A 17,181-nucleotide genomic window follows, 5' to 3' on the forward strand; every position below is an offset into this window, starting at 1 on the left:
TCTACAAAAAACAAAAAATTAGCTGGGCGTGGTGGCGTGTGGCTGTAGTCCCAGCTACTCGGGAGGCTGAGGTAGGAGAATCACTTGAACCTGGAAGGTGGAGGTTGCAGTGAGCCAAGATCGCACCACTACACTCCAGCCTGGCGACACAGCAAGACTCTGTCTCAAAAAAAAAAAAGAGGAGACTGTGCCTAACTGAACAGAAGCTTCCATAAGAGGGAACATTAGAGCATTAGAGGTGTCATTGCTGGCCAAGGGGTGTACGTTGTCAAAGCTATTACACCCCAGAAGGTTACACATGGGCTGTGTCTGAGAGGGACCTATTCCCTCATCTCCAAATCCGTTCTCAGGGAGTTCACACCGTGGACCAAGGAAGAGGACCTGAGACAGGTTCATGCACACATTAGGTGTCTAACGACTGGGGCAGCTGTTTTGCTTGATGCCTCAGGCCACACGGGGCTTGGGCAAGTGGCCTAACCTCCCTAAACGACTACAGCCTCTGCTCGGGACACCCACTCTCAGTCACCTCACAGAAGACTGGTCTTTGTCCTGGATGACTTCTCCAACTGGGGCTTCAGGTCAGAGGCTGCTCCCAGCTCTGGCTTGGCTGTTCTCCAGCCTCTGCAAACCAAGGTTTGCAAAAAAAAAAAAAAAAAAAAAAAACAGAGGGAAGGCAGGAGGATGTGTCAACCCCCAGACTACAAGAGAGATGGTAAACATGTGGGCAAGCAACATGTTACTGTGGCTTCAAACTCTTCCTCAGCCTCTCTCCTCTGCTCTCTGCTGGAGTCTGCATGGAGGGTAACAGTCAGTGTGCTTAGTTCCAATTCTGGTTGTTCCACTCACTGCCTGTGTGATCTGGACAAGTCACGTGACCCCTCTCAGCCTCTGTTTCTTCATCTGTAAAATGGGCATCATGGCACTACCTCCCTCATGGAGTTGTTGTGAGGATGAAAGGTGAGAATTATGTAAAGCACCTGAACCTGGGGATGGGACAGCGTAAGTGCTCAGGCAATGGCCGCTGTTGTTACTGGTGAGAGTGTGGGTTGAGGGGGTCGTGGTGAAGGTGGGGAGCTGTGCTAGGCAGATGGGAGGCCCCAGGGGGGTTAATAAAGGGACATTTGAGATCTTCAATCATTTTTCTCCTTATATTCTATTTCCTACCGCGCCCTCTTGGCAACTCCCACCCACACCACCTGCTGTTGCTACCAGCACCCACTTATCAGTGCCAATAACGGGATTCATACTCTTCAGAAGTCCCTTCATTTCCCTTTAAGCCTTCCCATCAGAGCACAAAATGCTTTGGGGACCCAGAGCCAGCCCCCATTGACTGTCCTGTAGGGGCCCCATAAGCCCAGCCTGGCGCCATCAGGAAAGGATTATGGAGAGGAGTACCGGATGGAACAGCCCCAGGGGACAGATGCAGCATAAGGTTGCTTTACCCAGCCCAGGGCCGAAATCTGCACGGACCACAGACGCCCACTATCCCCTTATACCATCCTGGCCCCTGCCCCAGAGTAACTTGGCTTCTGCAAACCGAAGGAGAGACTTGTCCCTGACGCCCCGCGGGGACCAGGGGTGGAAGTGCATCAGCTGGAGCGAGACACACTCAGCTACCTCCCGGTGGGTGTGTGCAGGATCCCAGGGCTAAACCAGCAAACCTGTAGTGGCCATTGGGGTTGGCACCTACTGAGCCTGGGGCTGTGGGCAGAATCGCACCAGCTGAGGTGTGACGCTCTCTGCTGCTGCCTTGTAGCCTGGGCAGGATGACGCTGCCTCTGGTCTCCAACAGGGTGGAGAGTGACTGATTATGGCTCCAAAGCTCATTCAGCCTGCTGGACAAAGCAGGATCAGCCGAAGGGGGTGAAACCTGCTTCTGCTTGGTTTCGTTCGTTTGTTTGTTTGTTTTGAGACAGAGTGTCGCTCTGTCGCCCAGGCTGGAGTGCAGTGGCGTGATCTCGGCTCACTGCAATGTCCGCCTCCATGATGCAAGCAATCCTCCTGCCTCAGCCAACCGAGTAGCTGGGACTACAGGCGCGCACCACAACGCCCAGCTAATTTTTTGTATTTTTAGTAGAGACGGGTTTCACCATGTTGGCCAGGCTGGTCTCAAACTCCTGACCTCAGGTGATCCGCCTGCCTCGGCCTCCCAAAGTGCTGGGATTCCAGGCGGGAGCCTCCGCGCCTGGTTTTCTGCTCGGTTTCTGGCTGCTTCTGCTCCTCTTTCCTCTGTCCCTTCCAGACCACACTCGCGGAGGGAGCACAGATCATGGCCCTCAGACTCCATTTCCCAACATGCTGCTGTGACAAGCACTCATGGCCTCTGGAAGGGGAACCCGGCTCGCCCTCAAGGACACTGGGGGCGGTGGCATGGGCCCTGCAGCCTTACATGGGACCCTGTGTTAGGGGAGATGCCCAGTAGGGTCTGGTCTGGCTTCCTCTGCTGTAGCTGAGTCACGGCCTCAGTCCTGCTGTCCTGACCACCCACGAGATGATGGGTCTCAGTCCCTGGCTCATTAGGATTCTGTCGATGTCCCAGAGGCCCCGCTGTTGGAACACCTGCTATGCACGGGCTCTCACTGGGAGACCGAGGCACACCTTGCTTAACACCAGATGAAATGACCAAGACCCTCCTTGGTCTTCGGGAAGCAATTCTAGGAGAAAAGGACTTAGGGCAGGTCAGTCACTGAGCAGTGAGACAGGAAAGACTCTGCGGGCTTGCACAGAAGGGATCGTTGTGCCTGACGCATCCGCAGGGGCTTCCCAGAGAAGGCTTCGAGCCCAGCTTTGATGACAGAAGAGCAGGCCAGGAGACAAGAGAGGCACCCAAAGGAAGGGAACAGCACATATGAGGTGTGACACAGTGGGTGCTGTGTATAGTTTCTGGAAAACTTGAGGCTCCTCCTCCCAGCCTCCCTGGTGACTTCCTCTGCATTGGCCAGACTGGGGCATTGCTGAGATGGTGCCACAAATAGCTGGCCAGGAGATAACAGGATGATGGCAGCCATTGGTGGACTCTGGTCATCAGGAAATTGAGGCCCAATTGTTGCCTTAGCAACTATGGCTAAGGCAGGTAAAGGCTGGGGTTGAAATTACAAATTCATCTGACATGCTGAAAGGAAGGGCCAGCGACACAAGGGTAGGGTCCTCCTTATCTTTGAGGCCCTGCCCCTCAGAGCTGAGGCAAAGATGGAGCCTTTTTCTTAGTTATAGACATCACACACTAGGCCAAGGACAGTGGTTGTGCCTTCCTGATCACTCAGGAAAAGGAATGCCAAGCTTGGGTCTAGGGGTGGTGGCATGGGAGGCGTACTGAAACAGGCACTTGGAGAACCTGTGCCTGCCCTCGGGGAACATCATTTATTCACTCTTTCAGCATCTGACTACCTACCCTGTGTCAGGCAGTTGTAGACACTGGTGATATGGTGGCGGCAAAGAATATAGCACCTGCTCTAATGAGAATTAGCTTCTGAAGAGAGGCAGACAATAAGAAGTAAAGAAACAAACAAAAGAAGAAGTAAACAAATAGCTCACACCTGTCAGCCCAGTACTTTGGGAGTTTTAAAAAAATTAGCCAGGTCTGGCCTGGTGTGTTGGCTCATGCCTATAATCCCAGCACTTTGGGAGGCCAAAGTGGGCAGATCACCTGAGATCAGGAGTTTGAGACCAGCCTAGCCAACATGGTGAAACCCTATCTCTACTAAAAATACAAAAACTAGCTGGGTGTGGTGGTGTACATCTGTAATCCCAGCTACTTGGGAGGCTGAGGCAGGAAAATCGCTTGAACCCAGGAGGTGGAGACTACAGTGAGCCGAGATCGTGCCACTGCACTCCAGCCTGGGCATCAGAGTGAGACTCCATCTCAAAAAAATATACATATATATATATAAAAAATACACACACACACACACACACATATATATGTATAGGCTGGGCATGGTAGTTTATACCTGTAATCCCAGCATTTTAGGAGGCCGAGGCGGGCTGATCACCTGAGGTCGGGAGTTCAAGACCAGCCTCACCAACATGGAGAAACCCCGTCTCTACTAAAAGTACAAAAAATTAGCTGGGCGTGGTGGCGCACACCTGTAATCCCAGCTACTCGGGAGGCTGAGGCAGAAGAATCGCTTGAACCCAGGAGGCAGAGGTTGTGGTGAGCCAAGATCGTGCCACTGCACTCCAGCCTGGGCAACAAGAGTGAAACTCTGTCTCAGAAAAAAAAAAAAAAAAAAATTAGCCAGTTGTGGTGGTGCAGACCCAGATACTCAGAAGGCTGAGGCAAGAGGACTGCTTGAGCTCAGAAGTCCAAGGTTGCAGTGAGCTGTATGAGTGGCATGCCACTGCACTCTAGCGTGGGTGACAGAGCAAGACACTGTGTCTAAATTAAGAAAAAAATAAATAAATAAACCAATCGATGTGAACTTATTCGGAAGTGGAAAATGCTAAAAGGAAATAAAAAGTCACCATGGGAGCGGCAAGGGCTGTCACTGTACAGGGTACTAAGTGAGGGCCCCTCCTGAGACATATGCTCAGACATCATGCATGAGAAGCAGCCAGCCTTGCTGAGTGCTGCTGGTCACAGCCCCGCAAGTGCAAAGGTGGTGTGGCAGGACGGAGGCTGGTGTGACCTCCTGAAGCCATTAAGAGGCAGTGTGGCTCTGAGCAAAAGGAGAGGCAGGGAGCTCCAGCATGTGCTTGTGGAAGGAAGTAGCTGTCTTGTGGCCTTTCCTATGGCTCATTTATTTTCTTTCTTTCTTTTTTTTTTTTTTTTTTTTCTTGAGACAGTCTCACTCTGTCTCCCAGTGAGCTCTCAACTCACTGCAACCTCTGCCTCCCGGGTTCAAGTGACTGTCCCGCCTCAGCCTCCTGAGTAGCTGGGATTACAGGTGTGTGCCACCACGCCCAGCTATTTTTTTAAATTTTTAGTAGAGATGGGTTTTCACCATGTTGGCCAGGCTGGTCTCAAACTCCTGACCTCAGGTGATCCACCTGCCTCAGCCTTCCAAAGTGCTGGAATTACAGGCGTGAGCCACTGCGCCCGGCCTTAGCTCATTTTCTCCACAGAGCCATTTCCTCTGAGTCAGCGATTCTCAAACTTTACAGCCTATCAACTAGAAGGATTGTCAAAACAGAGGCTGCTAAGCCCTGACCTCAGAATTTGTTTTATAGGTGTGGAGGGGGACCCCAGAATTTGCTTTTCTCTTTTAAGGGGGATGCTGCTGCTGCTGGCCTGGGGATTCCACTCTGAGAACCACCACATTATTAAGGGGACAGGACACTGATTGCTTATGACAGCTGAGGGGCAAGACAAAGGAGAATCACATTTTTTTTTTTTTTGAGATGGAGTCTTGCTTTGTTGCCCAGGCTGGAGCGCAGTGGTGCAATAATCTTGGCTCACTGCAACGTCTGCCTCCAGGTTCAAGCGATTCTCCTGCTCCAGTTCCCTGAGTAGCTGGGATTACAGGTGCGTGCCACCACGCCCAGCTAATTTTTGTATTTTTAGTAGAGGCGGGGCTTCACCATGTTGGTCAGGCTGGTCTCGAAGTCCTGACCTTGTGATCTGCCCACCTCGGCCTCTCAAAGTGCTGCGATTACAGGTGTGAGCCACCATGACCAGGAGAATCTTTTTAAGCAGTGTGTCTGTGCTTCAGGACATACAACGGCCAAGCTAAGGCAGCCAGGGCCATGACCCTTTTGGCTGCTGTTGGGAGGGGAGAGGTGGCACTTGCTCTGGGTGCTCCCTTATCTCCACATGTGCTATATTGGCGGGGTGGGAAGGAGACAGCCTGAGGCTGGCCAGAGCTTCCTTGGGCGCTCTTCTCTCATCTTCCTTCTGCCACCTCAGGCCTCCTCAACACAGGAGGCCAGACAGAGGGGCAAGTTTGCCTCATTCTGGCCTCCTGGTCCAGGGATATGAAACGCTTCCCCTTCCCTAAGTGTCCTATCCATCCCAGTCTAGTTATGCTTCCTCTCCTCAAGGTAACAAGATTTCTCTGACAAGAAACTTCTCTCTAGTCACTTGAGCCCAATTCCTCTCCTCAGGAGACGGGATCCAGGACTCTCAGGCACGGGAGGAGTACATCAGCAACACTGGGAACATTTCCTGATCACGGATTCAATCCTGAAACCACCAAGGTCGTGAGTCTAGAGTGAGGCCAGGTATCCCCCCAGTGATCCAAAAAGCACTCTGAATGCAGCTTTCCTGAGAGTTGACAGGTCTGAGATACATCTGCCAGCCTCACAGCCAGCTGGATCCTAGATTCCTGGTATCCATTCACTTCCATCTGGTTTTCTAATCCCGCTGTGGTCCGCAGAATACCACCCCCCAAAGATATCCATGTCCTAATCCCCGGAACTTCTGAATATGTTAGCTTACATGACAAAAGGGAATAAAATTGCAAATATAATTAAGGTTGCTAATCAGCTGGCCTTAAAGATTCTCCTCAAGGCCGGGCGCGGTGGCTCAAGCCTGTAATCCCAGCACTTTGGGAGGCCGAGACGGGTGGATCACGAGGTCAGGAGATCGAGACCATCCTGGCTAACACAGTGAAACCCCGTCTCTACTAAAAAATACAAAAAAACCAGCCGGGCGAGGTGGTGGGCGCCTGTAGTCCCAGCTACTCGGGAGGCTGAGGCAGGAGAATGGCGTAACCCCGGGAGGCGGAGCTTGCAGTGAGCTGAGATCCGGCCACTGCACTCCAGCCTGGGCAACAGAGCGAGACTCCGTCTCAAAAAAAAAAAAAAAAAAGATTCTCCTCAATTAGCTGGGTGAACCCCGTGTTAACCGTGAGGGTCCTTAAAAGTGGAAGAGGGCAGAGGAGAGAGAACCATACAGAGGGCAGCAATGGACTGACTCTGGCTGAGGTTGCTACTTTGAAGTTGGAAGAAGAGGCTGCGAGTCAAGGATGCAGGCAGCCTCTGGAAGTTGGAAAAGACAAGAAAAGATTCTCCCCTGGAACCTCCAGAAGGAATGCAGCACTGTCGACACCTTGATTTTAGCCCAGTGAGACCTGTCAGGCCTCTGAGCCAAAGCTAAGCCATCATATCCCCTGTGACCTGCACGTACACATTCAGATGGCCGGTTCCTGCCGTACCTGATGACATTCCACCACAAAAGAAGTGAAAATGGCCTGTTCCTGCCTTAACTGATGACATTACCTTGTGAAATTCCTTTTCCTGGCTCACCCTGGGTCAAAAACTTCCCCACTGAGCACCTTGCGAACCCCCATCCCTGCCTGCCAGAGAACAATCCCCTTTGACTGTAATTTTCCACTACCTACCCAATTCCTGTAAAACGGCCTCACCCCTATCTCACTCTCTTTTGGGACTCAGCCCGCCTGCACCCAGGTGATTAAAAAGCTTTATTGCTCACACAAAGCCTGTCTGGTGGTCTCTTCACACGGACGTGCATGACAAGACCCACTTCAGACTTCTTACAAAACTGTAAGCCCCAAACTACAGCTGCCCAAGGTAGAGAAGGGCTAGCTCAAAGACATTTGTGACTGTGGCTTGTCCGATGGAGCGAATCCCAGTAAGATTCATAGGAAGACCCACAAAATTAAGAAACTTACACTGGCAAAAATGCCACCAGCTGTGATTGAAAGGGACAGAGACAACCACAAAATGAAAAAGGGCCTTAGAATTCCCATACTCACTTCTTTCCTGGGTAACCCAGTCCCCTCCCCTTAAGGACAAAATGCCTATAAAAAGGAGTTGATCATCGGAAAATTGCTTGAGAAGTGATTTCCAATGGGCTCGAGGGAAAGCCCATTGAAACATCCCCAACCTACAGCAGGGAAGCCCTTAAGGGACACAGTATTCAGGAACCTCCTCCCGCAAAAGGGCTGATCAAACACTGCCCCTGAAATGACTGAAGCGGTTCCCTCCGGCCCACAGGTTTTCATACTTCGAGGGCCCCAGGCCACCCACCCACGGCTGTCCTGTTCAGACTGAGGGGCATCTCGTTTCCTTTAGTCTTCCCAAACTTTTAGTACGGCTCAAGAGGACCCTGAGGGTGGCTGGGGACTGCCCTGAATGGAACGCCAAGCAGGGACAGGCGTACCGCGCGCAGCGAACCGCGGAAGGGAAACCTGGTGCCTAGCGCCAGCGAAGATAGGCGCCTGCGTAAACCCAGCGTTCCCAGCATCCCTCGCAGCTAAGTCGCTTCCTGTCTCCAAAGCTCGGTACCGTTGGATTCTACTGGACTTTAAAGACGTATGCAACAAAAAAGCACGACGGATAATATATTCTGGGAGCAAGCACAGGCGGAAGTGTCTCTGGGAAGTACAATCCCTGAGCGCGTGTGTATCACTAACCTGGCGGCAGGAATGAAAGACTGGCCAGAAACAGAGCCCCGCGACGACTTCTGGGAAATGGAATCCGGCGAGGCCGCCGCTGGGCGTGTGCGCATGACCGGAAGTGACGCCACTCAGGCGCGTCCCTCTGGCGCCGTAGCCGGGACCTGGTGTTGGGCAGTACCTGCACAGTGGTTCTTGAGCTCTAGCGGTTGCCGGTCGATTGTTGCTAGTTGCCAGTTGCCAGTCGTTTTCGGAAAGCCGGCAGCGGCTTTTTCACCAGGTTCTGCTTGAGGCCGAGCCAAAGAGTGGCTGTGACTCGGGAGACGGAGTGGAACACCCAGCTGGGCAGGCCCAGTCCTATCTCCCGCGACCCAGCACCGCAGGATCAAACCGTGCCTCTACGGGGAGTGGCTGGAGAGGAAGAGTCCCGCCTGGGAGCCGTCGGAGCAGCCCTGCAGAACGGGGTGGGGGCTGCTATACATAGACCCTGACGCCCAGAGAACTGCTGGGAGGCTGTGGCGCGAGGTGGAACTCAAATGCTGGAGGAAGGAGGTGAGGAGTGGTAGAGGGAGCGATCGTCAAGAGATCGGCTGCTGCTTCGTTTGCCCACGACTGCCGCTGTGTGAGCCGGATCAGAACTCTTTTTCTCTCTCCTACAGGTAGTTGGAGACAATCCTTTTTTCTTTCTTTGCCCGTGACACAGCCCCAGGAGATCCTGAGAACATGTGCCCCTACAATCCTTTTTTGAGTAAAGAATTCGGGGGTCAAAAAAGTTTGAGGACCTCATACCTGCGTGATTTCTGAGTATTGTACCACGTACCCCAGTCTGCCTGATGGACCAATGACAGTGGAGAGTAGGGAGAAGTGGGTTCCTGAGGACTCCTTTGTCGCTTTTCTTCTTCTAGCCCTTCTCGAAGCAGCCAGGGATGCCTGGCTTGGAAAGTTTGAGGACAGGCCAGCCCAGTAGGATTGTGAAGTTGTGGAGGACGGGGGCATTTGCAGTTAGAAGGCACAGGTTCTTGTGAAAGCTGTGAGGTACCAGCCAGGTCTCTTAACCTGTATTTCTCCATGGAAGAAGGGACAAAATAACATTAACTACTTTGTTTACCTCTGAGAATTGTAATCCTCAAACGAAATAACACTTTTGAAAGCACCCTGAATGTGGTACAGAACAAATGTGTAAGCAGGCAACCTCTTTTAAGTCTTAACCACCAACACCTGTGCTGTTCACCCCCTAGATCAACTGTATTTGGTCTGTTACTCTACAAGTGCAATTTTACATCCAGAATTTGGTGCTGTCTCCAAGATCAAGCGGTCCTTATATTTGTTTTTGATTTGTTTTGTTTTGTTTTTGAGACGGAGTCTCGCTCTGTCGCTGAGGCTGGAGTGCAGTGGCGCAATCTCGGCTGACTGCAACCTCCCCCTCCCAGGTTCAAGCGATTCTCCTGCCTCAGCCTCCTGAGTAGATGGGACTCCAGGTGCCCGACACCACGTCCAGCTAATTTTTGTATTTTTAGTAGAGATGGGGTTTCACCATGTTGGCCAAGCTGGTCTCAAACTCCCGACCTCAAGTGATCTACTGGCTTCGGCCTCCCAAAGTGCTGGGATTACAGGCGTGAGCCTCTGCTCCTGGCCAAGAGGTCCTTATATTTGGTCTTGCACTTGAGGAGTAGAGAGTGCGATTTCACATCCAGCATTTTGTTTTATCTTCCCTAGAGACGTGGGAAAGCAGAGCAAATGGTCATCATCTTCCCCATACTACAGAAAAGGAAAGGAAGTGCTGCCAGGTTAGATAACTCTCAGTAACAAAAGGTCTGTCCTAAGATCGGAATCCAGATCTATTTATTTGTTTTATTCAGATATCATTCACATACCGTAATATTCATCCTTTTAAAGTGAACAATTTGGTGATTTTTAGTATTTTCACAGTCTTGCAGCCATCACTATTTAATTCCAGAACATTTTTGTTAACTAAAGAAGAAACCCTGTAGCCTTTAGCAGTCACTCCCCAGTCCCTCATTTCTCCACAAGTTCCTGGCAACCACTAATCTACTTTCTGTCACTATGGATTTGCCTAGGACATTTAAAATAAGTGGACTCATGTGACTTTTTTGTTTTGTTTTGTTTTGTTTTTTGAGACGGAGTTTTGCTCTTGTGGCCCAGGCTGGAGTGCAATGGTGCAGTCTCGGCTCACTGCAGCCTCCGCCTGCCGGGTTCAAGTGATTCTCCTGCCTCAGCCTCCAGAGTAGTTGGATTACAGGCACCTGCCACCACACCCAGCTAATTTTTTATATTTTTAGTAGAGACAGGATTTCACTATGTTGGCCAGTCTGGTCTTGAACTCCTGACCTCAGGCGATCCATCTGCCTCGGCCTTCCAAAGTGCTGGGATTACAGGCATGAGCCACTGCGCCCTGCCAATATGTGACCTTTTGTGTCTCGCTTAGCACATCATTTTCAAGGTTCATCCAGGTTATACCATGTGTCAGTACTTCATCCCTTTTTATGGTAGAATAATACTCCATTGTACGGAGAGATCACATTTTGTGTATCCATTCTTCAGTGAAGTTTTGTGTGTGTATGTTTTATTTCTCTTGGGCATATACCTAGAAGTAGAATTACTGTGTCATACAACCCTGTTTAACTTTCATAGGAACTGCTGAACTTTTTCCACTGTGGCGGCATCATTTTCTATTCTCAGCAGTGTATGAGGTTTCCAGTTTCCTCACATCCTCATCAACACTTGTTATTCTCCATCTTGTTTATTATAGTCATGTTAGTAGGTGTGATATGTTCTCTCATTGTGGTTTTCATTTGCTTTTCCCCAATGATGAATGATGTTCAGTTTCATGTGTGGAGTGGCTATTTGTATCTCTTGCTTGGAGAAATAGCTATTCAGATCTTTTGCCCATTTAAGAATTTAGTAGGGCCAGACGCAGTGGCTCACACCTGTAATCCTAGCACTTTGGGAGGCCTAGGCAAGCAGATCACTTAAGGTCAGGAGTTCAAGACCAGCCTGGCCAACGTGGTGAAACCCCATCTACTTAAAAAAAAAAAAAAAATTAGCCGGGCGTGGTGGTGCGTGCCTGTAATCCCAGCTACTCGGGAGGCTGAGGTAGGAGAATCGCTTGAACTCGGGAGTTGGAGGTTGCAGTGAGCCGAGATTGTGCCATTGCACTCCAGCCTGGGCAACAAGAGGGAAACTCCGTCTCAAAAAAAAAAAAAACCACACACAGAAAGTGGTGTGCTAAGCCAGCATTTCGGCCTCCCAAAGTGCTGGGATTAGAAGTGTGAGCCACTGTACCTAGTCAGTAACTAAATTTTTTTTTTTTTCTTTTTTTGAGGGAGAGTCTTGCTTTGTTGTCCAGGCTGGAGCGTAATGGTGTGATCTCGGGTCACTGCAACCTCTGCCTCCTGGGCTCAAGCCGTCTTTCCACCTCAGCCCCCCAGGTAGCTGGGCCTACAGGCGTGCACTACCATGGCTAATTTTTGTATTTTTAGTAGAGACGGGGTTTCACCATGTTGCCCAGGCTGATCTCGAACTCTTGGGCTCCAGCCTCTTCACTTTCTTGACAGGGCCTGTTGGAGCACAAAGTTTTTAATTTTGAAGAAATCCAACTTACCTATTTTTTCTTTTGCTGCTTGTGCTTTTGGTGTCATATGTAAAACTCATTGCCTAATCCAAACTCTCAAAGATGTATGGTTTTCTTCCAAGAGTTCTACCCTTTTTTTTTTTTTTTTTTTTTTAAAATAGTGTCTCTGTCAACCAGGCTGGAGTGCGGTGGTATGATCACAGCTTGCTACAGCCTCGACCTCCCTGGCTCAAGCGATCCTCTCACCTCAGGCCCCCAAGTAGCTAGGGCTATAGGCATGCACTACCACGCCTGGCTAATTTTTGTATTTTTTTTTTTTTTTTTTTGAGGCGGAGTCTCGCTCTGTCGCCCAGGCTGGAGTGCAGTGGCGGATCTCAGCTCACTGCAAGCTCCAGCCTCGGGTTCCGCCATTCTCCTGACTCAGCCTCCCGAGTGTAGCTGGGACTACGGCCCGCCACCTCGCCCGGCTAGTTTTGTATTTTTTAGTAGAGACGGGGTTTCACCAGGTTAGCCAGGATGGAATTTTTGTATTTTTAACAGAGATGGGGTCTCGCCAGGTTTCCCAGGCTGGTCTCGAACTCCTGGGCTCAAGCAGTCCGCCCACATCAGCCTCCCAAAGTGCTGGGATTACAGGCGTGAGCCACCGCGCCTGGCCAAGAGTTTTACTACTTAACTTTAGGTCTCTGATCTCTTTTCGAGTTAATTTTTATATATGGTGTGACGTGAGACTCTCTGCCCAGACCTCTTCATTTAAGCAAATGCCTTAAATTTGCAGAGCCACTTTCTTCAAAGAACTAAGTAATAGATAATCTCTTTAAGCTGTATACTTAAATGCTGGGCATTTGCCAAGTGCTTTATCTGTATGGTCCTTTAATCTCCACAGCAACCTTATTAGGTATTATCATCCCCATTTTGCAGATGAGAAAAATGAGACTTAGAGAGGTTACGTGATTTTCACACTGCTGCTGAGTGGCGGATCATGGATACTTGTGAGTCTGTTAACACTCTAATGCCTGAGTTGATGGAATTTCTGAGGTAGGAGGGAATGGAGAAATTTACATCACACTGCAGGTCTGCAGATTCAGCCCATGTGCCCTGTAGGTGCCCTGTAGGTACCTGCTATGTCCCCTTTTCACAGTGACAATTGGTGACTTCCTAAACTGCTTTTAACGTTATTCGTTTTCTTCTCTTTCTTTAGTACTGCCTTCCCCAGACCCTGCCCTTCCCCAAGAGGAAAACACAGGAGAGGAAGGAATGGCTGCTGGTCTCCTCACAGCTGGGCCCCGGGTAAGTAGGAAATTAACTTTGGGAGGCATCCTTTTCTTCCCCCCTAATATTAATGGTAGGGTTGGCTTGTTTTTCGTTGTCATTTGTTTGTTTTCTTTCTTTCTTTATTTTTTGAGACTGAGTCTCACTCCAGGCTGGAGTGCAGCGGCATGATCTTGGCTCACTGTATCCTCCACCTCCTGGGTTCAAGCAATTCTCTTGCCTCAGCTCGCGGTTAGCTGGGATTATAGGCACGCACCACCACACCCAGCTAATTTTTTTGTATTTTTAGTAGAGATGGGGTTTCACCATGTTGGCCAGGCTCCTGACCTCAAGTGATCTGCCCGCCTCGGCCTACCAAAGTGCTGGGATTACAGGTGTGAGCCACCGCGCCTGGCCTGTTTTATTTTTTTTTTTGAGACAGGGCCTCAGTCTGTCACCTAGGGTGCAGTGCAGTGGTGCAATCATGACTCACTGCAGCCTCAACCTCCTGAGCTCAAGTGATCCTCCCACCTCAGCCTCCCAAGTAGCTGGGACCACAGGCTCGTGCCACCATGCCCAACTAATTTTTTTTTAAGTTTTGTAGAGTCAGGGTTTTGCCATGTTGCCCAGTCTGGTCTTGAACTCCTGGACTCAAGCCATCCTCCAGCCTTGGCCTCCCAAAGTGCTAGGATTACAGGTGTGGGCCATCCCACCCGATCACCCGCTTGTTGGTTTTGTTTTGTTTTGTTTTTTACAAGTTTTCTGCAATGAACAAAGTAATTCATGTTCACCACAGAAAACCTGGAAAACAGAGAAAACACAAAAAGTTAAAAATCACTCTTAATCCCACAAAAAGATGGCATCTAACATTTTGATTTGTGTCCTTTCCATCATATTCTCTTTTTTCTTTCTTTTTTTTTTTTTTTTTGGAGTCTTGCTCTGTCGCCCAGGCTGGAGTACAGTGACACAATCTTGGCTCACTGAAACCTCCACCTCCCAGGTTCAAGCGATTCTCCTGCCTCGGCCTCCCAAGTAGCTGGGATTACAGGTGCGCCCTACCACACCTGGCTAATTTTTGTATTTTTAGTCTAGAGATAGGGTTTCACCATGTTGACTAGGCTGACCTGGAACTCCTGACCTCAAGTGATCCACCCACCTCAGCCTCCCAAAGTGCTGGAACTATAGGCTTGAGCCACAGTGCCCAGCTCATATTCTCAAAGTGGGTTTATTCTGCTCTGTCATGTTTCTATCTCACTTAGCAGAATTCGATGAACGTTCTCCCATTTCACTGCATGTTTTACCAAATCATTTCTAATACATTCTTTTTTTTTTTTCTTAAATAATTTCACCTTACTAGTTTAGATTCAGGGGTATGTGTGCAGGCTTGTTAAATGGTTGTATTCTGTGATGCCAGGGTTTGGGGTACAGATGATACCATCACTCAGGTAGGGAGCATAGTACCCCATAGGTAGTTTTTTAGCTGATGCCCCCTTTTCTCTCTCCTCCCTCTAGTAGTCCCCAGTGGTTTTTGTTCCCATCTTTGTGTCCATATATACTTGGTGTTTAGCTTCCCCACTTATCAATGATAACATGCAGTATTTGGTTTTCTCTTCCTGCATTAATTCACTTAAGGTAATGGACTCCGGATGCGTCCATGTCACTGCAAAGGACATGACTTCATTTTTTATGGCTGCATCGTATTCCACATGTATTTCCTATTCCACATGTGGAATTTTCTTTTTTTTTTTTTTGAGACGGAGTCTTGCTCTGTCACCCAGGCTGGAGTGCAGTGGCCGGATCTCAGCTCACTGCAAGCTCCTCCTCTCGGGTTCACGCCATTCTCCTGCCTCAGCCTCCCGAGTAGCTGGGACTACAGGCACCCGCCACTTCGCCCGGCTAGTTTTTTGTATTTTTTAGTAGAGACGGGGTTTCACCGTATTAGCCAGGATGGTCTCGATCTCCTGACCTCATGATCCGCCCGTCTCGGGCTCCCAAAGTGCTGGGATTACAGGCTTGAGCCACCGCGCCCGGCCCACATGTGGAATTTTCTTTATCTCGACCAGCATTGGTGGGCACCTGGGTTGACTCCATGTCTTGGCTGTTGTGAACAGCACGATGAGGCACATGCGCGTGCATGCATCTTTCGGTAGAATGACTTCCTTTGAGTATTTACACAGTAATGGGATTGCCGGGTCGAATGGTAGCTCTGTTTTAAGTTTTTTGAGAACTATCCAAACTGTTTTTCCGGAGTGACTGAACTAATTTAGTTAACTTTCCCATCAGCAGTTACAACCTTTCCCTTTTCTCTGCAGCCTCACCGGCATCTGTTAATTTTTACTTTTTCATATTAGCCATTATTTCTGGTGTGACAGAATATCTCGTCATGGTTTTAATTTACATTTCTCTGGTGGTTAGTGATGATGAGCATTTTTTCATCTGTTTGTTGGCCACTTGTATGTCTTTTAAGTGTGTCTGCTCATGTCTTTTCCTGCTTTTTAACGTGGTTGTTTTTTGCTTGTTGCTTTTAAGTTCTATAGATTCTGGAGATTAGACCTTTGTCAGATGCAAATTTTTTAATATCTTTTCCCATTCTTTCAGTTGTGTGTTGATTCTGTTGATAGTTGTTTTTTTTTTTTTTTTGTAGAGACAGAATCTCACTTTGTCACCCAGTCTGGAGTACAGTGGCACAATCTAAGCTCACTGCAACTTCCACCCCCCAGGCTCAAGCGATCCTCATGCCTCAGCCTCCTGAGTAGCTGGGATTACCACCAGACCCAGCTAATTTTTGTATTTTTAGTAGAGACTGGGTTTTACCTTTTTGGCTAGGCTGGTCTCAAACTCTTAACCTCAGGTGATCGTCCTGCCTTGGCCTTCCAAAGTGCTAAGATTACAAGTGTGAGCCACCGCGCCTGGCCCTGATAGTTTTCTTTTGCTGTATAGAAGCTCTTTAGTAAGGTCTCACTTGTCAGTTTTCGTTTTTGTTGCAATTGCTTTTGAAGACTTAAGCCAAGAATTCTTTGCCAGAGCCAAGGTCGAGAAGGGTATTTCCTTGGTTTTCTTGTATGGTTTTTACAGTTGAAGGTTTTACATTTAAATCTTTAATCCATCTTGAGTTAATTTTTGTAGATGGTGAAAGGTAGGGGCCCAGTTTCACTCTCCTACATATGGCTAGCCAGCTATCCCAGCACCACTGATTGAGTAGGGAGTCTTTTTCCCATTGCTTGTTTCTGTCGACTTTGTTGAAGATCAGGTGGTTAGAGGTGTGCGGCTTTATTTCCGGGTTCTCCTTTCTGGGTCCGTGTGTCTGTTTTTGTGCCAGTGCCCTGCTCTCTAACACATGTTTCTTTCACATAGTCCTATGAGAGTAGGAACTGTCCTTTTTTCTTGACTAGGTAATTAGCTCTTTATTTTCGTTTTTAAAATTTGCTCTTGGATTTCCTTGTCAGTTCTGCTCTTTATTAATATATTTTTTCTTTATTAATCTTTTGCTTCTGCTTTCCTCAGGTTTATTTTAAAATTCATTTTTTGGCCAGGCGCAGTGGCTCACGCCTGTAATCCCAGCACTTTGGGAGGCCGAGACAGGCGGATCACGAGGTCAGGAGATCGAGACCATCCTGGCTAACACGGTGAAACCCCATCTCTACTAAAAATACAAAAAACAAAAAAAATTAGCCGGGCGTGGTGGCGGGCGCCTATAGTCCCAGCTACACGGGAGGCTGAGGCAGGAGAATGGCGTAAACCCAGGGGGCAGAGCTTATAGTGAGCCGAGATCACGCCACTGCACTCCAGCCTGGGCAACAGAGCAAGACTCCGTCTCAAAAAAAAAAAAAAAAATTCATTTTTTAACTTCTTGAGTTGAATCCTTAACTCCCCTTCTTCCTTCCTTGTTTATGTTGAAAGTTTTTGGCTGTGTATTTATTTTTTTTAGATATTCCAAAATTTGATTTTGATTTCTTTATCTGCCTATGTGGCTGGTGTGTGCTTTATGAGGATGGAGTTTGTGTCTCTTGTCAACACAAAATGCCAGTGCAGTCTGATTGCAGG

At 48.9% G+C, this 17,181-nt stretch overlaps 2 protein-coding genes and 1 long non-coding RNA gene across 11 annotated transcripts in view; 2 read left to right on the forward strand and 1 right to left on the reverse strand.

Annotated features, from left to right (window-relative positions):
• The window catches only part of SLC2A8 (solute carrier family 2 member 8), a 25,667-nt gene extending 19,175 nt beyond the window's left edge, over nucleotides 1–6,492 (forward strand). The window contains exon 10 of the mRNA XM_021927635.2: nucleotides 6,043–6,492. Coding sequence (XP_021783327.1) covers nucleotides 6,043–6,153 — 111 coding nt within the window. The 3' untranslated portion in view covers nucleotides 6,154–6,492. The remainder of the gene's footprint in view (nucleotides 1–6,042) is intronic.
• Nucleotides 1–8,411, reverse strand: part of LOC103878504 — an 18,051-nt gene extending 9,640 nt beyond the window's left edge. For both annotated transcript variants that reach the window (XR_004178009.1, XR_004178008.1), the window contains exon 1: nucleotides 8,316–8,411. This is a non-coding gene — a long non-coding RNA (uncharacterized LOC103878504). The remainder of the gene's footprint in view (nucleotides 1–8,315) is intronic.
• Nucleotides 8,405–17,181, forward strand: part of ZNF79 (zinc finger protein 79) — a 20,489-nt gene continuing 11,712 nt past the window's right edge. For 2 of the 8 annotated variants that reach the window (XM_017949991.3, XM_031654530.1), the window contains exons 1-3: nucleotides 8,405–8,956; nucleotides 10,014–10,109; nucleotides 12,808–13,176. Coding sequence is in view for 7 of the 8 variants with exons in the window: in XM_031654530.1 (XP_031510390.1) it covers nucleotides 13,144–13,176 (33 nt within the window). In the remaining variant the exon portion in view is untranslated. The remainder of the gene's footprint in view (nucleotides 8,957–10,013; nucleotides 10,110–12,807; nucleotides 13,177–17,181) is intronic. The other 6 variants (XM_031654528.1, XM_031654529.1, XM_009189140.3 and 3 more) reach the window with 6 other exon arrangements.

Source organism: Papio anubis, chromosome 13, assembly GCF_008728515.1.
Source record: "Papio anubis isolate 15944 chromosome 13, Panubis1.0, whole genome shotgun sequence".
Lineage (NCBI taxonomy): Eukaryota > Metazoa > Chordata > Mammalia > Primates > Cercopithecidae > Papio > Papio anubis.